The following is a 25024-nucleotide window of genomic DNA, read 5'->3' as shown; positions in this document are numbered from 1 at the left end:
AAAAAAAAAAAAAAAAAAAAAAAAAAAAAGCAAAAAACAAAAACAAAAAAACAAGCATGATAGAAAAATTAACCTAGACTGTCTGAATTTATTACTTCAGTTTTAGCATTTTGATTTGATTATCTACAGTTTAGAACTCTGGTGACAAATTTAAACAGGAATGGATTCCTGTGGGACACAGGGACTTGAAGACTAAAAATTAACATTATCTAGGTTATTTTGTTGTAAATCAGTAGCTTCAGGCATGTCTGACTCTTCATGATCTCATTTAGGGTTTTGTTGGCAAAAATATTGGAGTGTTTTGCCATTTTCTTCTTCAACTCATTTAACAGATGAGGAAACTGAGGCAAACAGGGTTAAGTAATTTGCCCAGGGTCACATAGTAAGTGTCTGAGGCTAGATATGAATGCAGGTCTTCTCTGATCCCAGGTCTGGTGGGATCCAATGTGCCCCTGAGATGTTTTTTTCAGTACCCCTATCTATATTGTAATGTATTTTAAAAAAATTTTATTAAGTATTTCCTAATAACATGGGAATTGCAAATCTGATATCTTTGTTTTGGTATATATCTTTTGAACTATGACTTCTAATTCCTTTAATTCAAAAAAATTAAAGTTCATGGTTTTCTATCAATTTACTTTTGTTAAACTGTAACTTAAATGCTTTTCCCCTCTAAATAATATACCATCCTTCCCCCTTTCTGTATTTCTTCTGCAGGAAAACTTTTCCTTCCTCATCCTTGTATCACCCTTGACTTTGAGTTTTATTTTCCCTCCCACACTTCAGGAAATGGTATTATCTCCAACACTACAGGCGTTCTAAAATTCCTCTTCTGAAACCTTTTGTGTTTTTTTCCAACAGTTATTTCCTTTTCTCTATAATCTCCCTCAATCAAAATTCCATAGTCCAAGAGTTACAAAATCCCCTTCCCCCTGTGACAAAGGAAGGGAACCTGAAGCAATCCAATGGTGCTTTAGTTTTGTTTCATTTTGTTTTGTTTTGTTAGGCTGGCCTTGTTAACCAACCCTACATGAAGCCAATAAATCCTTTCAGTCTCTGTCCTCTCGACTTTCAGCTTACTTCCATCTTGCTGTTTTTCTCCTTTTTCACTCACTTAGGAATGACATTCTTTTACCAAACTATGTCACAGACCCATGGTGTTTTATAGAAAAATAATAGTGGTTCTGAGAATTTTACAGTGCCAGAAATATTTCTCACCCTTAAGTATTAAATATGAAATTATACATATGTGTATGTGTATACACACACACATACTTATTACATTCATTAGTTTTCCTTTTTTTTTTTTTTTTTTTTTTTTCGGACAGGCAATTGGGGTTAATTGACTTGCCCAGAGTCTAGCCCACAGCTAGACTAGAGTCTAGCCCACAGTGACTAGCCCACAGCTAGTGTTAAGTGTCTGAGGCCACATTTGAACTCAAGTCCTCCTGGTTACAGGCCCATTGCTCTATCCACTGCACTATCTAGCTGCTTTCATCAGTTTTTCAGTGTAAAAAAACCAACGACACACAAAACTTATGTTGCTCCCAAATTCTTATTATTCAGGTAGGCTGCTTTGCTCCCAGGACAGCTAAGTGGTCCAGTGAATAGAGTATGGGGCTTAGAGTCAAAAAGACTCAACTTCCTGTGTCTCAAACACTTCCTACTCACTCTGGACAAGTTATTTAACACTGTTTGCCTCAGTTTCTTCATCTATAAATTGAGCTGAAGAAAGAAATGACAAACCACTTCAAGATCTTTGCCAAGAAAACCCCAAATGCAGTCATAAAGTGTCAGATATAACTGAAATGACTGAACCACAAATATTCTATGCTTCCATATCTCCTGATACAACATTTTTGGATTCTGTCAATATATGTCCAACTCCAGTTTTCCAAAGCAAAATGAGTTTGTTTAGGTCTTACCATGCTGTAAAAAAACAAACAAACAAACTAACATCTTAGCTCCACTATGACTCTGCTATAGTGTTGGAATCTTTACAAAGCGTTAAGCCATTGGAGTTGATTTAATCTTAGAAAGAGTTATTTTGGGCCAGAACTTGAACTAGGTACTAAGTACAACTGATGGAAACAATGCTTGTGTTCACACCTTTAGAGAGCTCATAAGTATCTAAGAACTCAATGGAGTTCACATGCTTGGGAGATTTCAGAGAGCATGCTGGGAGATATCCCACAGTCCCACTCTCAGAGAAGTAGCATAAATACAGTTCCAGTGAGCGATTCAAAAGAATTTCTCTGGAACATCGACAGGGCTCTGAGACAGAACACTCTGGAAGAAAAGCTACAAGCCCTATCTTCGAGGCAAGAGAGATCCATTTCATCTTCCAACTTGGTGCTGGCTGGAGGCTAAAGAAAGCAGAGGCAGAAGCCAAGGACAAAGCGGCAAGATCTCTTGGAGCCAGGCAGAGAGATAGGCCTCAATTAACCGGGTTAATTTGGAAGGAGAAATAAATGTTTGCATTTCTGAGACTAAGGCTGCCTCCAAGAAAAACCTTCACACTGTAGGATTAAAAGAAGTCACCAAATGTTTTAGTGCCTTTAGGCAAGGTGTTAGGATCATGTGTTGTTGATCCACATGGAGAGGAAGTTTCTATAGTGTGATGGTTTTCTTGGAGGCAGCCTTAGTCTCAGTTGAAATAAATAATTACTCCAGAAATCTCAGCCAGCTGGTAAAAATGCAAACGTTTATTTCTCCTTCCAAAACTAGCCCGGTTAGTTGAGGCCTATCTCTCTGCCTGGCTCCAAGAGATCTTGCCGCTTTGTCCTTGGCTTCTGCCTCTGCTTTCTTTAGCCTCCAGTCAGCTCTGACTCGTGGCTTCTCAATCTCCAGTCTGTGGTGAGTAGTCTTTTCTTCCAGAGTGTTCTGTCTCAGAGCCCTGTTGATGTTCCGGAGAAATTCTTCCTAGCTCCAAGAGCTTCCTCCATATATATCATCTCCCAAAGGTTAACTCCTCCTTCTCGAGGCAGGGATTATGGGTTATCTCCCAGAGTGCTCTCTGGTCCTAAGAATTTCAAGGGAGGTGTGAATTCAGACTAAGCCAGCCCTGAATTCTGTGTGAACTCCATTTGAGTATTTAGATACTTATGAGCTCTCTAAAGGTGTGAACACAAGCATTGTTCAATCAGTTCCACTTAGTACCTATTTCAAGTTCTGGCCCAAAATAACTCTAAGATTAAATTAACTCCAATGTCTTAACACTTTGTAAAGATTCCAACACTACAGTTTGTATTTAAATTTGAAAACATGTCTTCCTTCCTGATTCTAAAGCAAGATGCACAGTGTCACCTTGCCTCTTGATGATGCTTCCCAAAACTGCTAATTCTAGAAACTAAGGCAATATGCTCCAAAACAAGCAACAGAAATGATAACTGATCAACCAACTGACTGTCATTTATAAAGCATCTACTATGTATCAGCACTTCATTAAGCACTTGAGATACAAAAATAAAACCATCCTTGCACTTATGGAGCTCACATTCTAAAGTGGGAGATATACAACTATGTAAGTACATACAGAATACATACTTATGAGTTGTGCAAAGTATGAGCAGATATTTCATACCATCTCCCATGTGCCCAAATACTAAGTCACATCTAGTCAATTGGAAGCATCTAGAGCACATCTGGGCACTCTCTGTACAACCTCCCTTGTTGTTCGTCCATCCTTGTTGAAGAGGATCAATGATGTCAGGAGGAAGAGGCCTTGATATGCAAGGGTTTTAAGTGAGGCAGAGCTGTGCAAAGTTATCTGCTTCACTCTCTCCTTTAGAGTCATCAGAGTTTAGCAACTAGACTGGTGGGTGACAGGTGATGACCCTGGATGCAGTGGGAGACCTTGGCTTTTTTAAGCTAAGGTCTTTCCCAGGTCCCAGATTGTCTGAGTTAACACCCATTTGGTAGTTAAAGGCTAGGTAAGAATCGAGCCAAGATATGTCCTAGTTTGTCTTCACAAAAGAATCAGTCTGGAAGGGGAAGCCACTTACAGTGTCTGGCCAGAACAAAAACAATTTCAATTTACACTTTTATTTCAGAGCCAGTAAAATCTAAATAAGAAGCTAGGTGTGGCTTAGACTGGGATATTATTGGCCAGTCAGTAAGAGCCAGTGTGATTTGGGTTTAAAAGTAAAGTTAAGTAGCTCCCTTTGAACCCTAATGGGGTTTATCAAAGCTTGGTTTTCCATATAAAATGAATACCAGTGTGTCCAATTATAAGTCAATAAACATTTATTAATAAACATTTAAGTCAATAAACACAGAGCAAAGGGATACAAAAGGAGGCAAAAAAAAAGTGAATCTGCTCTCAAGGAGCTCAAAATCTAAAAGAGATAAGAAATAGAAATCATTTAAAAAGAGAAAGCACTAGAATAAGAAAAGGTTGAAAAAGTTTTCCTGTGGAAGTTGGGATTTTTACTGGACTCTGAAGAAGGCCCATTGGAGGAGGAGAGGAAGGAGAATATTCAAAGTAAGTAGACAGTCAAAGAAATTGCTCGAGTCTCAGAGATGGAGTGCACAGTTGGCAAAAGGTTCAGAAGGTCAGTGAGTCAATGGACTAAAGATTATAAGATGGAGGTTAAGGTGTAAGAAAAATGAAAAGGGAAAGGAAAACTAGGTTATAAAAGGCTTTGAGCATCAAACAGGATTTTGTATTTAATTCTCGAGATAAAAGGGAGGTCCTGGAGTTTATTGCATAGAATAATGATGTAATCAGATGTCCCTTATAAAAATCATTTTTGTGAGTAAATGGAGAGTATATTGAAGTGAGAAAGACTTGAGGCAGACAAACTCACCAGGAGCCTATTGAAAACGTGAAGAAAAAAAGAAAATGTGAGGCAGTAAGGGACCAGTGTGGTGGTAATATCAGAGGGCAAAAGAAGATATATTCAAGGCAGTTGACATCTCAGATCTTGGCAACAGATTGAATATGGGAATGATTCTGGGTAGAGATAGTGAGGAAATAAGGATATTTAACAAGGTTGAGCCTGAAAGACACAATATGTGGTGTTGTAATAAAGGCATGGTTAGGGAGAAAGATAATGAGTTTTGTTTTGGACATGTTGCGTTTAAGAGATCTACCAATGGAATTTCCCCAAGCCCATTCCTATTAAATTAGATAAAGGGTTCTATACTTGTAGAGGATTCATTAAATGTTAACATCTTTCTAGCACTTCAGTTATCATCTTTGATGGGGGGGGGGGAGGAGAGAAGGAGTGTTGGTGAGGGAAAGAAAAACAAATCCTTTCCCCCTTATACAAAGTAGTTTTAAGACAGAGGAGGATGCAGAAGAAAGCATCTGAATCTTTTTTTTTTTTAAAGCTAAATTCAATATGGAAAGAGGATCTGGATTTTCAGTTCACAAAACCCTCTAAGTCACAGGGGTCCTCAAACTACCGCCCACGGGCCAGATGCAGCAGCTGAGGACGATTATCCCCCTTATCCAGGGCTATGAAGTTTCTTTATTTAAAGGCCCACAAAACAGTTTTTGTTTTTACTATAGCCTGGTCCTCCAACAGTCTGAGGGACAGTGAACTGGCCTCCTATTTAAAAAGTTTGAGGACCTCTGTTCTAGGAGAAGAGAAATAGAAGGTTCTATTATTGGGCTTATAAGAGTCCATTACCAATTTATGAAGCAGAGATAGGCAGGGCAGAGAAAGGGCTCACCTTGGGTAAGGCTACTGTAGAAGTATTGCAATTTCTTATTTTAACTAATTATCCATATTCTTAAAGATTTTCTTACCCTACTTCTAGTTCACATATATATTGTAATTAAAATGAGATCCTCTCTCTTTTCTAAGGGAAGATTCTTTCTGTACTTTTGTGCTTCGTTGATTAACTTATAATTGAATTGAAAACATTTTTCTTTCCTTACCCTTTAATCACTTCTCCTCCATCACTTGGCAGTGACTGAACTCTATAATACTAGCTGTCACCGTTTATATGAGGAGCCTGTTTACAGTACTTTGTTTTGTTTTTCTTCTTTAGGACTACACTGAGATGTAACATCTCATTCTCTGGAGCATCTTATTAGCAGCAGCAAGTTACAACAATGCAAAATAAGACACAGCTGACAGATACAAAACCCTATTAAAATTTCCTCACAAAGCCCTTACACTTTAGTGCCCAAGGGGAAATGATTCCAAAGTTGGATCATCCAAAAATGCAGGAAATGATTTCTCCATCATTCTTCAAAGAAAAATTTAAAAGCTAAGCCGAAAAAATTGTCCATCTTAATTTCTCTGAATATACACTAATCTTATTTTTAATTACATTTAGTTAAACATATGGTGTTTTTTTTTTTAAATCAAAACAGAAAGTATTTTAGATGACAGCTATACTGTAATTGCCCATTATTCCTCTTCCAAAGAATAAAAAGATGGGAGGAAAATCTGCCAGAGAGGGGGAAGAGAAGTGGGGGGGGGGGGAAGAATGACAGAGACAGAAAGAGAGAAAGACATGGTGGGAGGAATAGAGGAGGAGAGAGGGAGAGAGACAAAGAGATAGGGGGAGAAGAGGGAGAGACAGAAACAGATTATGATTTGTAAGATTGTTCCTTTTAGTAAGAATGTTTACAAGCAGAAGAGCAGACAAGAACAATGAACTAACTAGAAATCAAAATATCTATTCTCGAGTTCCAGGCATGCTACTAACTTAAGCTGTATAATCTTGGGAAATCACTTTGCCTTTCTGGTCCTCAGTTCCTTCAATCAGGAAATGAATTGCTTGACTCCATCATTTCCAAGGTCCCTCTGAGCTCTAATTCTCTGAAAGTAATGAAATCTAATGCCTATAAGATGTTGCATATCATGATATCGGGAGCAAATTTGCTGGATTTATCTTATCTTAATTAAAGGAAATAAAACAAAACAAAATTAGGCAGGCCCTTTCAGCCACTTCTTTTTTTTTTTTTTTTTTTTTAAATTCTTGCTGAGGCAATTGGAATTAGGTGACTTGCCCTGGGTCACACAGCTAGGAAGTGTTAAGTATTTTTAAGCTCAAATTTGAACTCAGGTCCTCCTGACTTCAGGACTGATGCTCTATCCACTACACTACCTAGCTGCCCCTCAGTGGCTTCTAACAAAGGCTTAATGCAGAGTTTATTTTTCTACAATCAATTAAACAAACAAACATTTATTAACGATTTAATATATTCATTCAAGGTACCTGGTGATGGCAGTATGAAGTTTCTGTTCTCAAAGTAGGTCATATTCTGCGGTGAAAAAAAAAAATATATGCATGCATATATATGTATGTACATATATACATATACACACACCCATACATAAACGTAAGGTAGTTTTGGAGTACGGGAAGGCTCTAATAGTTGAAGGAAGACCAGGAAAGACCTCACACTGAGCTAAGCTTTGCAAAAAATTAAGAATCCTAAGAGGAAGAGGTGAGGAGGGAGGGATATGTGGTACAGCTCATACAAAGACAAGAAGGTAGAAGACAAAATGCTGTGTTGTGAGGAGTGGCTTGATGGATTGTAAGCTGTATGATGGAGAGTAATGCACAGCAAAGCTAGAAAGGAAGTAGGTTGTAAAGAACTAAAGTATCAAACAAGAGACTGTATTTAATAATAATAATAGTTTGCATTTATATATAATGCTTTAAGGTGTACAAAATACTATATAAATATCCTGCCTTTTGACACTTAACAACTTTGAAAAGTTGTTCCCATTTTAATGTTAGGGAAACTGAGACAGATTGAAGTTCAAGTGAATTGGTCAGGGTCACAAAGCTGATACGTGTCTGAGGTGGAATTTCAACTCAGATTTTCCTAACTTCAAGTCTAATACTCTATTCACTATGCCACTTAGCTGACTCTACTTTTAAGTTTTTGTCTTAGGAATTTTGATTCCTATTTGAATAGAAAATAAAATGATAACACCTACATTATATATATTCACAATTTTTTCCTTGTTTTGCTTTCATGGAAGATCACTGCCTCTGATTTATTTTACTAACTAAATCCTTTCTCTTTCCCTTGTACTAAGTTATACTATCACAAAATTTCTTCCTATTACTTTCTTATAAAAGTAATTTCCCCCCTCTTACTCTGTTATTGCTCTTTAATTGCTAATATTTTGAATTATTTCCATCTTAATACAAAATTATACTGAAAAATATATTAAAAATTTGTTTAAGGTTGTAATCCAAAAATATTATATATAAATAGGGGAAAATAATTTCTTGGACAATACAAGTAAACCTTTATCATTTAAAATATTTTCTCTATTCATTCCTGTCCTTTTAGTGTATCAGAAACAATAGAGCATAGTATAAAAGAATAGTATAAATTACAAATTATTTATTAGTATAAATTATAAATTATAAGTAGTGTAAAAATAGAAAGCTTTTCTGATACTATGTAAGTATAAGAGACTAGCCAGCTAACTGAAAGTGGAGGGAAAGACTTCAATGGATTTCTAAATTAGAGAGTATAACACAGTGAAGCTACTGTTGTATGTGTGTATTTATATGGAGCACGGAATATCTGTGCTCATGTGTGCTTATCTAATAAAACTACATGGCACAGTGGATGGAGCACTGATTTTGTAGTCAGGAGAACCTAAGTTCAAGTCTAGTTCCAGATATTTATTAGCTGTGTGATTCTGAGCAAGTAACTTAACCCAGATTCTTAATGCAGCTGCTAAAATAAAGAATAATAAAATGAATTTTTTAAAAATTAAGAGGAGGAGATCTAGGCAGTTCCTTTTTTGTCTTGAGGTAAAATGAAGATCTTTAAAGTCTTTACCTATTCTAATTTATATCATCATGAACAGTTCATTTCTAGTTCCTGTTCTTTTAAAGTGATTTAAGCACTTTGATTTTTCCTCTTTTTGTCTTTTGTGTCCCAATTTATAATAGCAGAAATCGTACAACTTTGTTTTTATGGAAGTTTAATAAATTATTTTAAATGTGACTTCCATTGTGGCCTATTTTAGAAATGATAATGTTTTTAATCACTGTGGCATACTTTGGTGTGTATAGGAAATAGAAACAGAGAGATAATCAAGAAAGTCTTTCTTCTAGAGAAAGAATTAATAAATACCAAAGTATTTTTTGTGGTTGTAAAGAAGTTGGAGAAGCAAGATGGTGAGGAAAAGGCAGGGACTTGCTTGAACTCAATCCCTTCAAACAACTTTAAATAATGCCTCAGAAATGAAAAACAAGTCATGTTTCCCTAGTGGAGGAAAACTGAAGTATAGAACTGGAAGTAGTTCAGAGGAGGAGAGTAGGGGAGTTCCTGAAACTAGTTGAGAACTAGGCAAAACTGGACAAAACTAGTTTTATAGTTTAAAAAGCTGAAAGTAGGACAAAAGTCATAGTTTAGGTACAGTATGCATGCTTAATTGCTTGATAAATATTAACTTCTCTTCCCCAAAGGGAGCTAAAATCCATTTTAATGGTCATACAATTTTTATAGTGGGAGGGGGAACTTATTAAATGGGAGTACGTTGTAGGAGGATCAAGAAAGAATATTAACCTCATCATCCCAGCCACTGGGGAGATCGGGGATAGACTTTGTGGCCAGGAGAAAGACTAAGACTATGATCTTGCCTCAGTAAAATGTTTGCTCATTTTGAGTTTCACATCCTCTTCTTGCAGGAACATATTAAAAGTTTAAACTGCTTCACTCATCCTGAGTTTGTTCATTTAGTGTGCCCTTATTTCGGGTTCAGAATTCTGTTTTCAACAAAAACAAATTCTAGAGTGGCAGGGCCCATAAAAGGAGAAGGTGAAACAATTTTTTTCATACTTAGAAGATGGGCAGAAAAAATCTGTTAAACCAGAGTGAGAGTAGAGCATAGTCCAGCTCTTGGTCCAGTAAATCTTGGGGATGACTGAATCAGTGGATTCAATGGAGGTTCTGGGACCTCTCAGGCCACGGACAGTAAGGTGGTTGAATCACTAATCAGAAGGAGATTGCTGGCACTGGGGGTAGGACTCTGTTGCAGTGCCTATACTCAGGTCCAGGTCACAGTCCTAAGTCTCAGTTTCAGAGCAAGGAGGAATATTAGTACTCCAGATTCTGTAGCCACAAAGTCATCATTCCAGTGTGAAAAAGAGTGCTTATGGTTACTAACAGATCAGAGCACAGTCAGGAGAGTAGTTAACATACCTTTCCCTAGAACCATGAAAGAACTAGAAAATTATTTATTTGATTATAGCTTTTTATTTACAAGATATATGCATGGGTAATTTTTCAGCATTGACAATTGCAAAACCTTTTGTTCCAATTTTTTCCCTCCTTTTTCCCACCTCCTCCCCCAGATGGCAGGTTGACCAATACATGTTAAATATGTTAAAGTATATGGTAAATACAATATATGTATACATGACCATACAGTTATTTTGCTGCACAAGAAGAATTGGACTTTGAAATAATGTACAATTAACCTGTGAAGGAAATCAAAAATGTAGGCGGACAAAAATAGAGGGATTGGGAATTCTACATGGTGATTTACACTCATTTCCCAGAGTTCTTTCGCTGGGTGTAGCTGTTTCTGTTCATTACTGCACTATTGGAACTGATTTGGTTCATCGCATTGTTGAAGAGGGCCACATCCATCAGAATTGATCATCATATAGTATTGTTGTTGAAGTATAATCATCTCCTGGTCCAGCTCATTTTACTCAGCATCAAGAACTAGAAATTTATAGGTTCCCAGAATTATCTCTGAAAATACCTACACAGAAAATCTGAATGATCTCTCCATTCAGGAAGCAGAGCTTCATTTTAACATAGAGTTAAAAGTTAAGAAATAGGCTAAAAAATGAACAAACAGCAGAAAAAAGATCCTGACTACATAAAGTTATTATGGGGACTGGGAAAATAAAACAAAGTCAGAAAAAGACAACAAAGTCAAAGTTGCTATATCTGAAGTCTTAAAGAAAAATATGAATTGGTCTCAGGTCATGAAAAACCTCAAAAATATTTTAAATATCAAATAAGAGAGATAGAGGAAAAACTGGGAAAAGAAATGACAACAATGCAAAAAAAATCACGAAAAATGAATCAACAGCTTGGTAAAAGAGGCACAAAAAATATACTGATGAAAATAATGCCTTAAAAAACAAAATAGGCAAATGCTAAAAGTGGTACAAAAATCCAGTGAAGAAAAGAATGCCTTGAAAAGCAGAACTGGCCAAATGGTAAAGGAGATACAAAAGCTCAATGAAGAAAATAATTTCTTAAAAATTATAGTCAGGCAAATGGAGGCTAATGACTTTTTAAGAAATCAAGAAACAATAAAACAAAACCAAAAGAATTTTTTAAAAAAGGCAATATGAAATAGCTCATTAGAAAAAGAAATGACTTGGAAAATAGATCTAGGAAAGATTATTTTAAAAATTATTGGACTACCTGGAAGCCATGATCAAAAATATTCTAGTCGGCATTTTTAAGAGCTTATTAAGGAAAAGTACTCTCATATTCTAGAACCAGAGAGTAAAATAGAAATTGAAAGAATCACTTATCACCTCTTGAAAGAGATCCCCAAAACTCAGAAGAATCTCAAATTCCAGAGCTTCCATGTCAAGGAGAAAGCATTTCAATCAGCCAGAAAAAAAAATTCAAGTATAGGGTAACACAAGATTTAGCAGTTCCTACATAAGAGGATTGGAGTAATATGATATTCTAGACAAAGGAACCAAGATTACAATGAAGAATCATCTGCCTAGTAAAACAGTATAATTCTTTGGAGACAGGGTGAGGTATGGACACCCAGTGAAGCATTTCTGATGAAAACACCATAGCTGAATAGAAAATCTGACTTTCAAATACAAGACTCAAAAGGAACATAAAAAGATAAAGAGGAAAGGGAAATCATGAGGAATTTAATAAAGTTAAACTGTTTACATTCCTACATAGGAAGATGATATTTGTAACTCCTAAAAACTTTTCCATTATTAGGGAAGTTAGAAGGAATACATATTGACAGAGGGAATGGATGTAAGATAAATATGATGAGATGATTATCAACAAATAAAAATAAAATTAAGAGATAAGAAAGAGGAATACCCTGGAAGAAAGAGAAAATGAAAAGTAGAATGGGGTAACTTAGCTGACCTCAAAGAAATGCAGAAGAGCCTTTACAGTGGAGAGGAAGATGGGGAGGGGGAGAGTTTGTGTGCCTTAGCCTCACTGGAATTTATTCAGAGAGGGAATAAGAAATACACTCCATTGGGTATAGAAATCTGTCTTATCTTCCAGGAAAGTAAGAGGGGAAAGGGATAAGAGAAAGGGATGAAAGTGATAGAAGGAAGGGTAGATTGGGGGAAAGAAAGTCAAGTAAAATACTTTTGAGAATGGAGAGGGTGAAAAGAGATAAAGTAGGATAAATGGAGAAAATAGTAAACATAACTATAAGAAAAAATGAATAACAAGTTTCTCTGATAAAGATTTTACTTCTGAAATATAAAGAGAACTGAGTCACATTTGTAGAAAGATCCATACCTCAATTGATAAATGATCAAAGGATGTGAACAGGCATTTTTCAGACGAAATAAGCAAAGCTATCTATTATCATATGAAAAAAAATGCTCTAAATCACTATTGATTAGAGAAATAGAAATTAAAACAATCCTGAGCTATCACCCCAACCTATCAGATTAGCTAATATGAGAAAAAAGGAAGAAAAGGAGAAGGAAAAGGAACCAATTCTTCAAATATTGAAGAGGTTATAGAAAAATTGAGACACTAATGCACTGTTGAAACTGTATATTAATTCAACCATTCTGTTCAATAATTTGAAACTATGCCCAAAGGGCTACAAAACCCCTTGCCCAAGCAATAGTATTTCTAGAACCGTATCTGAAAGAGATAAAAAACAAAAACGAAAAAATATCTATATGTCCAAAAGTGTTTACAGTACTTCTTTATATAGAGGCAAAGAATTGGAAATTGAGGAGATGGCTATTAACTGAGGGATGGCTGAACAAGTTGTTTTATATGATTATGATGGAATACTATTGTGCTATAAGAAATAACTAGTAGGATGCTCTCAGAAAAACCTGGAAAGACATAACATGACTGGATGCAAAGTCAAATGAGTAGAACCAGGTGGACATTGTATACAGCAATATTGTATGATGATCAGTGTAAATGATTTAGCTGATTCTCAGGAATAATTATAATTATAGAATTATAGAAGACAATTTTGAAGGACATGATTAAAAAGAGAAAGAACAATGGAGTCTGACTACAGATTGAAGCATATCTTTTATTTTTCTTAGGGGATTTTTTAAAATGTGTTTTCTTTTTACAAGACGACTAACACAGAATTGTATGTTGGATGAGTGTACATGTAAGACCAGTATCATATTGCTTGCAGTGTGTGGAGGAAAATAATTTGGAACTAAAAATAAAAAAAAAAAATGTGAAAAAGTATATTTACATGTAATTGGGGGAAAATAAAATATCAAGTTAAAAAAAAGAACTTGGAATGAAGTGGATACCTATTAGTGGTTGACAAATCGTGGTACAAAAATGCAGAGATGTTATTATGGTTTCAGCAATTATCAATATGAGGCATTCATGGAAACTTGGGAAGATATGAAAGAATTGATGCAGAGTAAAACAAACAAACAAACAAAAAAGAACAATATGTAAGATACCTACAATTTTCTAAGTTAAAAAAATACCAAAAAAAACCCTCAACTTTGAAAAACAATGACAACCTTCATTTAGGAGAATTGATAATGAATCCTATTTCCTAATTCTTAGTAGAGAAATGGCAGATTTCAGGGGCAGAATTTGCATATACTATGAAATGCAATCACCATATAGGTGGGTTTTTGCTTAACCATTTGTCTTTGTTACAAGATAGAGATCATTTCAGGTGATAGAAGGCCTGTATCTAGGAAATATTGATGTAAAACAAAAGAAATTCATTTAAAAATAATTCATTTATACATCTTAGCAACTATTTTATTTCTGAAGTTACAGGAAGATGTAATCAACATTGACATGCAAACAAAAAGAAATCTCAGAAAATCTGATAATAGTCAGGATGCTAAAGTCCAGAGCAAACACTCCTGGTTATGTATTTTAAAAACACAATTTTGTGTTCCAAGTCATTAGCTTGGGGCTTCCATTATTTGAACAACAGTTACTAAACCACCCAAGGATAAAGAATGAGGTGAAGTTTGCAGGGAAATAGCAATAGCAGACTAGAATAGCTGTCGAAACTCATTGAATAGAGATGCAAAGTACCAGCTGTGAGAACTGGGAAAAGGAAAATAAGAAGTAGAAGGGAAGTTGGGAAGTCATTGAAGTTGAGAGAATTTAAAGGCATATCCAAATGGATTTTTGTGTCACAATAAAAGTGAGTTCATTCAACAGGATAGATCTGATCCCGACTTTTCATCATGTTCTAAATCTCAGCTAGATCCCAATTAATGAACATAATACATTTCATGAATTGATAATTTTAAATTATCCTTGAATATTTCCACTGGCCAGAACCAACTACCATATTTATATATAATTACATATAACTATAACTTTAATACAATCATTTAATGGGATTCATGATTCATACTTATTTGGACTAAGTAACACAAAAGTATGGCAGCTAGATGGCACTGGGTTTGGAATCAGGAAAATTCATTTTTGTTAGTTCAAATATGGCCTCATTTACTAGCTGTTTGGCCCTGGGAAAATTATTTAATCCTATTTGCCTCAATTACTCATCTGTAAAATGAACTAGAGAAAGAAATGGCAAACTACTGCAGAATCTTTGCCAAGAAAATCCCAAAACTGAGTCATGAAAAGTTGGACATGACTGAACAATAAAGAACAACGTCACAGATGCATACATGGTATTCAATGGCATACATAAATCATTTCCATTAAAAAGATTGTCAATTATTATTACTGTGACTTCCTTCTAAATTACCAACGTATTCATTTCAACTAGCTTAAGAGGAAATAGGGACATAGGTCGTTAGAGCCCAAAAGAAGTTACCGCTTTTTCCATAGTATCTTTGAGTTCTCAGATTTTAGCGTGGTACTTTAAAAAAAATAATAGCCTCAATTTTCAAAACACATGCTAAGATGTTTTCAACATTCACCCCTGCAAAACCTTGCATTCCAACTTTTTCTCCTTCTCTCCTCCAATATCCTCCCCTAGACAGCAAGTGATCTAATGTATATTAAACTAATGCAATTCTTTTATATATGTTTCCATATTTATCACACTGCACAAGAAAAATCAGATCAAAAAGGAAAGAAAAAGAAAGAAAAAAAGCAAGCAAACAACAACAAAAAAGATGAAAATGAGATGTTGTGATCCACATTCAGTCCCCCCAGTTTTCTTTTTGGATGTAGATGGCTCTCTCCATCACAAGTCTATTGGAATTGTCTTGAATCATCTCATTGCTGAAAAAACCAAGTCCATCAGACTTGATCATCATATAATCTTATTGCCACTGTGTATAGTGTTCACTCAGCATAAGTTCATATAAGTCTCTCCAGGCTTTCTGAAATCAGCCTGCTGGTCATTTCTTATAGAACAGTAATATTCCATAACATACACAGAGTTAAGGGGAAAGGAAGTTGATTCTCTAATTGAAGAAGAACAGAAAAGCAAAGAGGATAGCTTTGAAAATTATGTGTTGAACCTAATATAAAGAAAAATTGGCATAATAAAAACATGCAGTATCAATATAAATTTTCTTGACCAGAGATCTAATCTTTCCAATTCTATTGCCCAATAAGTAAACTTCAAATTCCTTTGTTGGGTCATTCAACATCTGTCACAATCTGGCAACATTTTATCAATTGTATCACTCATTGCTCTCCTTAATAAGCCATCTACTCCAGTCAAAGTGAACTATTTTCTATTCAAAACATATTTTTTCCAGCCTCCATAACTTTTGTATACTACTCCCTATCATTGAAATATCCTACTTTCTGTTAAATTCCTATCTATCTACAAACTTCAACTCAAAAGCTCTTTTCAATGGGGCCCTGATTGATCCTCTGTTGATAATAATCTTTTTTTTTTTTCAAGTTCTATACACAGAGTACTTTGTTTGGCACCTAATATAATCAATGTATAATATCACTACTGCAGTTATTTATGTTTGTATCTTATCTAGCCCCAGTAGGACAAGGATCATTCTACTTTATATTTTATTCTTTTTCCCACATATACCATGATATTCTAGCATTTGGATCATAGTATCACAGATATGATCTGCAAGCAATCTTAGAGGCCATTTAGTCCAACCCTTTCTTTTTATACATAGTGTTTGAGGTACCCAGAATGATTCTTAGATGTCCAAGGTCAAACAGGTAGCTGTAGAATTGTAAATTAACAAACTAAATTCATGGTTTACAAGTTTTGGTAAGGTTGATCAGTTTTTCAGGGATTGATCACCAATGGACAATCAAGTTTTGGATTTTAAACTCAGTGATTAGACCCCAGACCAAGGGAAGCCATATCTTGTTGTAACAAACTTGACATCACAAGATCATAGTTCACTATAGACACTATAAATGTAGAATACATATGTTCATTGGAATAAATTGGGTGTGTGTGTCTCTGTGTGTGTAGGAGGAAGTAGGGTTCAAGTTCCCCTTTGTGTTATAACCAGAGAAAACACTATGATGAAATCAATTGTTATGTTATCTTTGACCATAGCTTGCAAATCCCTAGATTCCTGAAGGTCAAATATGTCCTTTTTTTTTTTTTTAACTGATGCAAATTGTATGGAAACTACTAGTAAACATTTATCTTGACTCTGATTCCTCAGAAAATTTTCAAACAGCTCATTAAAGAGTTGTATAGTGAACAAATACAAAAAGTGACGTGCTGATAACAAAATCAGCATAACTTCATCGATCATAACTCCATCAAGAATATGGAATTATTTACACTTTAAGACAAAGTTACTAACTAGGTGAAAGATAAAGGTACACAACATAAATTTTAGCAAAGCTTCTTTTAAAGAATATTATACTATTCTTGTGGAGAAGATAGGAGAAAATAGACCAGATGATAATAAACTGGGATAGATCCTGAGCTAATCAAAAAATTCTCTCTCTCTCTCTTTCTCTCTCTCTCTCTCTCTCTCTCTCTCTCACACACACACACACACACACACACACACACACACACACACACACACTGTAGGATATGACACGATTTAAAGTTTAACTTACATTATCAATACTTTCAGAAGGTTAGAGAATCAACAAAACAATAAATTAAGCCCTGACTTGTGGGTATTGCTGATTTCCAATGTGTAAATATTCACACTGGAAATTTAACAACTAACTCTATCCTGCCCTTTTTCCCTACTCCTACCCTACTAATTCTCTTAGAATTGGCTCTAATATAACTGTGGATGATTCAAAGAATAGTTGTTTATGATTTAATCTCAACATGGTGTTCAATCTCCAGTGAAATACACCAAGGGTCTGTATTTCACCTTGAACTATTTTACATTAACAGTGATGAAGGTAAGGAAAGAAATTGTATGTTCATCAAATTTATAAATGACACAAAATCAGAAGTAATAACTAATCCAGTGGGTGGCAATCAGGATCTAAAATGATATCAATAGGCTTGGGTGGTAGGTTAAATCTAATAAAATGAAATTCAATAGTAATGGAAAAATAAAATGTTGAATAGTAAAGTCTTATAACTGGATTAAAAAATATGAAATAGGGTAGGCATAATTTGCATTTAGTCTAAAAAAAGATTTTTGGGTTTTAGTGGACTGCAAGCTCAAAATGAGTCAGCAATGTAATGTGGCAGCCAAAAAGAGCCAATGCAATCTTAAGCTACATTTAGAGAAATAGGATATTTCTAGGAACAAGGAGATGATTATCCCACTGTACTCTGCCCTCCTCAGACTTCATTTGAAGTACTGTGTTCAGTTCTGGACACCAATTTTAGAAAGAATTGATATATTGGAGAGTATACAGATATAGGCAACCAGTATGGTAAAGGACCTTGAGTGCAAATCATAGGAGAATCAATTAAAGAAAGTAAGCATATTTACACTGGAGGAGATCAAACTTAGAAAGAATGCAATAGATATGTTCAAATATCTGAAGGGCTGTCATGTAGAGCAATAATTGGCATCATTTTATCTGGCCCCAAAGTGGAAAAGGAATGATAGGCAGAAATTACAAAGGGAAAAATTTAGGATTTACATCAGGAAAAATAACTTGAAATTAGAATTGTCCTAAAGCAGAATGGGTTTCTTCCAGAAATGGTAGGCCTTCGAGCAAAAACTGGACAACCACAATCAGGGTATAGCAAAGTAAGCATTCCTTTTGATTATGAACCTTTTGGTTCTGAAATTTGGTGATTCTGTGGTGGTGGATAAAGAACAGGTCTAAGAGTCAGAAAAGACTAGTATTTAAGTCTTACCTCAGATACATGTTGCCTATATGACCCTATGTGAATAAACCACTTAATCTCTCCTGAAAATAGTCAAGTAGAGGCAAATTTGCATTGGTATAAGGAGTTTTCTTACTGAAAGCAGATAGTCCAATAAAAAATAGGGAGTATTAATTAGTTGGTGATAATAATAATAATAAAGGTTTAAAGAGTCAGAACCACAGATTTTCAGTTTATTTGTATAACCCTGACTGCCAATTTTTTACCCTATGTCCTGCTGTCTTTCTGTGTATCCTGCTTAGGTTACTAAAAACTTGGAACAAATATCACATTTAAAAACAAAATCTAAATAACTCAAGAAAGTATAAGCATTATATTTTAAACTCAGTGAGAAAGGACTATACCATCTATTCTGGGTTAACTATTACGACGTAGTGTCATGGATTTAAAGCCCTTTAACATATATTAATGGAATTAACCAATTTAATATAGGATAGTATATTTACAGTTTGTTATATAATACTACTTCTACATGACTGCTCTGTTCTTGGGATCATTAATGAATCCATTTCAGAAGTTCAATGGAAAGACTTTACTAAGATACTAGGGATACCCTATATATGCAAATATTCAGGGTAAAAAGACCCCTTTGTGGCCTATCCCATTGTTATTACCTTTTACCCAGTACCCACAACTGCCCAGCTAAGGTGCTTGAAAGTTCATAAATCTTGGGTGAAATGGAAGTCACTAACTCCATTCTTTCAGGTGAGATATAAGACCTTCAAGATTACCATCTACACAGCTATTACCTCTAAGCTTACCTCCAGGTTTTATTATCTGTCCTATTTCTCTGCTTTGCAGTACCTTAGCAGGATCATCATCATTCTTACCAAAATAGCCTAAGGAAAAGAATCTTGGGTTGTACCATTCATTCAGGTGCTGAACCCTTAGGATTTGCAAGGTTTTCTATTCTCTCTCTAGATAAACTTTCATTTATATGTTATCTCCCTCAATTAGAGTGTGAGCTCCCAGGGTACATGGGGCTATCTCACTTTTTCTGTTAGTATCATCAGGGCTTAGCACATAGTAATCATTAAATAAATGCCCTTTCATTCATTCAGAATAGCATAGCAAATAGAGAGCTGACTTTAGAATCAGAAGGGCCTGGTTACAATTCTCTTTTTAAACATACACACAGATATATACATATATTTATGTGTCTGTGTAACCTTTAGCAAGTCTATCAGTGTCCCAGTCAACAATCAGGTACTATAAGTTGAAGAAGAGATGCCAATTGCATTAGTAGAAGAGAATCTTCTTACCTTTTTACCTAGAGTTGACATAAGCTGATGAAGTCATAAGTTTGGTTTGAAAAAAAAAAATGGTTTGACAGATCTCTTTAACATTGCTCCTAAGAAATTCCCTGTCTCCCCAAACATCATTTTGCTTAGCATCTTGTTTTCAGGAATTCAGCAAAGAATTTAGACAGGTTATGCTTATTCATAGGACCATAGATTTAGAGCTAGAAAAAACCCTTCATTTCATAAGACAGTGAATCTAGGACAAGTGATGTGGCTTGCCAAACCTTTAAGGGTTATTTCATACTACTCTGTATGTAATTTATATATGACTGTTTATGTACATGTCCTTCAGCAGAAAGTCTATAGTTGCAGTGCATAGATTAGCAGATTTGCAATCGGGAAGAGCTGAGTTCAAATCCAACCTCAGATATATGATCCTGGGCAAATAAATCACTTCATCTTTTTCAGCCTCTTTCAATTTCCTCCTCTACAAAATGCATATAACAACACTAATCTCACAGGTTCTTAAGAGTATCAAATGAGATGAATTGTAAAGTACTTTGTAAATTTTAAAGCACTATATAAATGCTAGTTATTATTACACAAATGTATTTTTTTTTTTATTTTTTTTCTCCAGAGCTTAACATTGTGCTTGGTTCTTAAGAAGCACTAGGAAATGCGTGTTGATTTCGGATTGATTTGTCTAGTTACATAATTAGCAAAAGGCAAAGCCACCGTTTTGGGGGCCCCCTGTTTCAGATGTAGTGTACCACATTCCAACCCCATTTCTTGAAAGGCTTTTAAAAGGAACAGATTTAGGCAATTATGGGACTTCTCTTAATAACCTAAATGCAGGACAAGAAACATATGCTGGCATGGAATGGCTACACTTAGGAAGAAGAGCCAGGTTTTTTGAATAAGAGCAATGATTGGAATATATGAGGTGCAGGGGAAAGAACTGGGCAGAGTTAATATAAGAAGAGAATGAACATCTGAAACAGCTGCCCAGCCCAAGGGATTTTGTTCAAAGACTAGTTCTTCCAGAGAAAAGCAAAAAAAAAAAAAAAAAAAAAAAAAGATAAATAAAGAGAAACTCTGATTTCTAAAAAATATCAACACAAGATTGCCTACCTCCTATCTACATGCCAGCGGTCAAGAACTACCACATCCTTATAGTCACTTTGATTTCATAGGTTTCGCAGATTGTAAAGCAGGAAAAAGAATTTAGAAAGAATGTAATCTAGGCTCCGCATTTTATAGATGACCGAAAAACAAAACAAAACAAAAAAAAAAAAAACGGAGCACAGATACTATATGACTTGCCTAGGGTCACGCATAGCGAGTTGATGGCACAGTGGAACTAATAAGACTCAATCATAAAGTCACGACTTCATTATTTTTCTTTTTCCCCCAAACAAGATAAGGTTCCTCTTTCTCCAGACTCAGTATATTTCCCACTTACTTCCTACAAAACTCACACCCAAAAGTGAAGCTCTGATTTCAGTTAGCAATGATCAGATCAGCCCCAGTCCTCAGAAGCTGCCCAGCAAAAGTTCCCATGAACAAGCCGAGTATCCCCTCTGCTCCGAAAGAAGGGGCGGGGCAGAGCAAGATTGGGGCGCATCAGTCTGCACATATACCCAATCCTTCTATCCAATCATCTAAGACCCTGTAGCAAGAGGAAAATGTTTTTTCTTTCTCCCAAAACAGAGTAGCCAAGGGCCTTCTTAAACCTCTTCCTTACCACACTCTCTCCCCTCAGCTTTATCCTCTCCGCTCCTCACCCTCCTTTCCCCCCCAGACATTGCGAAGTATCAAATTTCCATCCTCGGATTCCTGCCTGCACTTACCCAACAACTGGCTGATCCGCTCCTCAGTCAGGGTTAAGGAGTCGTCGAGGCAGATATAACCTTGCCCCTGCAACATTAGCAGCAGCACAGACAACAGCGGTGGCAACGCTAACCAGGGGTGACTCCGCTCCCCCCACATCGTAACGGCTCCTCCCTCCCCTTCCTATGCCCTGGCTGAGCCAAGACTGGAATACACCTCCAGAAGAGCAGGGAGGCGAGCCCCACACCGAGCAGTGATAGCTGAGCAGACAACTAACTTACTCCGACTTTTTCTGTTCCCTCTTCGCCACTCTCTCTCTCACTCCTTATATTCCCTTCCCTTCCCTATTCCTTCAACCTAGACACCCTCTTACGCACACCCTCGGGCCGATTGATGGAGGAGGAGATACACGCCTCTCACTCCGCCCCACCAACTCAGGACTAGGGTACTAGAAAAGTACAAACTTTTTTCCCCGCCCTACTCTCTCCAGTTTGGAAAGGGAGGAGATCGAGGAGGTGGGCCTATCCCATCCCAGAAATTCTTGGCTTTTGGGGTGGGAAAGAAAGTAGAGGTACAGACAGGAGCAGCACTGTGCTCTCTTTTCCCCTGCTCCTACCTCCCCAACCACCTACCTCTCTCAGTCCTAAACTTTGGAAAGTAGGGTAAACTGATATCCACTGATTCTGGGACACAAGAATATCTCCTGATTGAGTCCTGAAGTATTACTTTAGATTATGATCTCCCTGTATTTCATACCTACATATACGTATTTACACTCATATATAAATACATATACTTCACTTATCACACATAGATGTAGACAAATTTACTTTGAGAATTTTTTTTAACTAGATATTCAATATTTATTGTGTAACTTTACTGGGTTTGTAAATCTCCCTATGTACTTTAAAGGTGAAACTATAATCCATTGCCTTGAAGTCTTTCCCACTTTTTTTTGTTCCTCAATTGTATCCCTTCCTGAAAACTGAAGGCTAGACTAGGATGAATGAATGAATGAATGAATGAATAGGAGTGTTTGTTGAGCATATGTTTGCATGTGATCTGGTCTCTACCCTCTTTGACACCTTCTTTTTTGGCTTCCTGAAATTGTACTCCCACACATATACTTTGGCAGTGAGGTAGTTGCAGTAGCATTGGACTAGAATCAGGAAAATTTGTTGTTCAAGTCCAGCCTCAGAGACTGTGTGATCCTAGGCAAGTCACTTCAACTTTGCCTCAAGTCCTCAGTTTCCTCAACTGTAAAATGGGGATAATAATAACATCTAGCCTTCAAGGTTCTTGTGAGGATCAAATCAAATAAAATTTGTAAAGTACTTAACATAGTGCCTGGAACATAAGAACTATATAAATGTTAGATGTTAACAACTCTTTTTTTTTTTTTTTTTTTTTTTTTTTTTTTTTTTTTGGTATTTTTTTTCAGGCTTATAATCTTTTAGTCCCTATACTTCAACGGTGGTTCATTTTCTCTCTTCTCTTTCCACCGTCTTTTTCTCAGAAACCTTGAGGATCTTCTCCCTCTCAGATTTATTTGGTTAGTTAGTATTTTTTTTTTTACCTAGGTAAAAGAGTAGCTTCTTTGCCTCAATTGCTACCCAACCTTAATCAATGAATGGATGTTGCCTCAATCAAACAGACCTATTGAAGACCTTAATTTTAAAAAGCATCCCACTGCATTCAGGGGCATCTCCAGCTGTCCTGATCTTTATGTGGCCACTGGACTTAGATGGCTCTGGAGGGGAAAATGAAGCAGGTGACCTTACAACCCTTCTTCACTTAAATTTAATTCACTCAAATGTCATGGCATTACTCCCCTGATGTCATGCTCCTCTTCAAGAATAAAGGACAAAATGACTCAAACACTGGCATGTACCTTTATACAAAGTACTTCCCAAAGCTTAACCTTTTGCCTTGACCTCTGTTCTCAATTCCAAACCCACGTCTACCTGAAGGCCACCTCATATTTTTGTCAAAAACTGTTTCTTCTTCTGATTTTGCATTTTTTATAAATGCATTAACATCAATCAGTCTCCTATGTTTGAAATTATATTAATACAGAAGTGGGGTGTTTTAGCTGTTAAGCTCATTTGTGAGGATTATCTCTGATGAGAGAATTTGCCAAGCTCTTTTCAGAGCTGCTCATTCATCTTTAATGTCCCCTGATTCACCCAATTCTCACCTGTGGCTCCAAGGAGCCATAGCATGTGCAGCTGCCCAGTAAAACCATCTCCTTAGACAGTTTAAACCAGGCTGAGGAAAACCCAACAACTCAGTATGGGCCAGTGAGTTAGGGGCTATGTCTATTCCAAGCATAAGAAGACTTCTGTTGTAATGGGTGAATGTGTTGCAAGGATCAAAAAAGTGGCTGAAGCAAGATGCTGAAGAGTGATTAGATTTTGGTCAGACATGGAAGATGTTGAAGTCATCCCCTGCATCATAAATCATCACCAGTTAGCCTAACTTTTGTTCTGCTGTTCAAGGGCTCTGGAAAAGAGAATGAGCTTTGGTGCAACTTTGCCTCACTTCAATCCAATTCACAAGTATGTTAAGATATCATCCTGAAATGTCATTGGTCATCTTTTAAAATAAGGGACAAACTAACACAATATAGAAGCAGTATTATGTAGCATGTAGACTACTGAACTTGGAATCAGGAAGATTTGGAGCAAATCTTAACCTGCAAGTTAGCAGTTGTGTAACCCTAGGCAAACCTATTAATTTTGTGGAATCTCATTTTTCTCATCTATAAAATACCTCAAAATTAATCATCAATCAATCAACAGACATTTGCAAAGAACCTACTATGTACCAGGCACCGGGGATACAAAAAGAAACAAAAAATCTATACTTGCCCTCAAAGAGTTTACAATCTAATGGTCAAGATGAAAGGAGACAATACTGTATAATATATGTCAATTGCTTTGAAAACCTTAAAGAGTAATCCAAATGTGTGATTTTATTATCTTTGATTCTTCCTTCAAATTCCAGCTTTGCCATTTATTTATTTATTTTTTAAAATAACTTTTTATTGCCAGAACCCATGTCAGGGTAATTTTTTACAACATTATCCCTTGCACTCACTTCTGTTTCGATTTTTCCCCTCCCTCCCTCTACCCCCTCCCCCAGATGGCAAGCAGTCCTATATATGTTAAAGAGGTTACAGTATCTCTTAGATACAATATATGTGTGCAGAACTGAACAGTTCTCTTGTTGCTCAGGGAGAATTGGATTCAGAAGGCAAGGAAAAACAAAAATGCAAGCAGTTTACATTCATTTCCTAGTGTTCTTTCTTTGGGTGTAGCTGCTTCTGTCCATCCTTGATCAACTGAAACTGAGTTAGATCTTCTTTTTGTTGAAGAGATCCACTTCCATCAGAATACATCCTCATGCAGTATGTCATTTATTTTCTAGTGGATCTAGATCAAGTCATTTAATGGTCTTGGACTTTGGTTCCTCATCTTTAAAATGAGAGGATTGAACAGAAAACTTCAAGAG

The 25024-nt window shown here is 36.0% G+C and overlaps 1 protein-coding gene across 2 annotated transcripts in view; it reads right to left on the bottom strand.

Annotated features, from left to right (window-relative positions):
* The window catches only part of PLA2R1 (phospholipase A2 receptor 1), a 151723-nt gene extending 129816 nt beyond the window's left edge, over positions 1 to 21907 (bottom strand). Inside the window, exon 1 of one of the 2 annotated variants that reach the window (XM_023499238.2) lies at positions 21532 to 21907. In XM_023499238.2, coding sequence (XP_023355006.1) covers positions 21532 to 21670 — 139 coding nt within the window. In that variant the 5' untranslated portion in view covers positions 21671 to 21907. The remainder of the gene's footprint in view (positions 1 to 21531) is intronic. The other variant, XM_031960589.1, reaches the window with a different exon arrangement.
* Between the last annotated feature and the right edge of the window lie 3117 nt (positions 21908 to 25024).

Source organism: Sarcophilus harrisii, chromosome 3, assembly GCF_902635505.1.
Source record: "Sarcophilus harrisii chromosome 3, mSarHar1.11, whole genome shotgun sequence".
NCBI classification, from domain to species: domain Eukaryota; kingdom Metazoa; phylum Chordata; class Mammalia; order Dasyuromorphia; family Dasyuridae; genus Sarcophilus; species Sarcophilus harrisii.
This window is presented reverse-complemented; position numbering and strand designations above follow the sequence as displayed.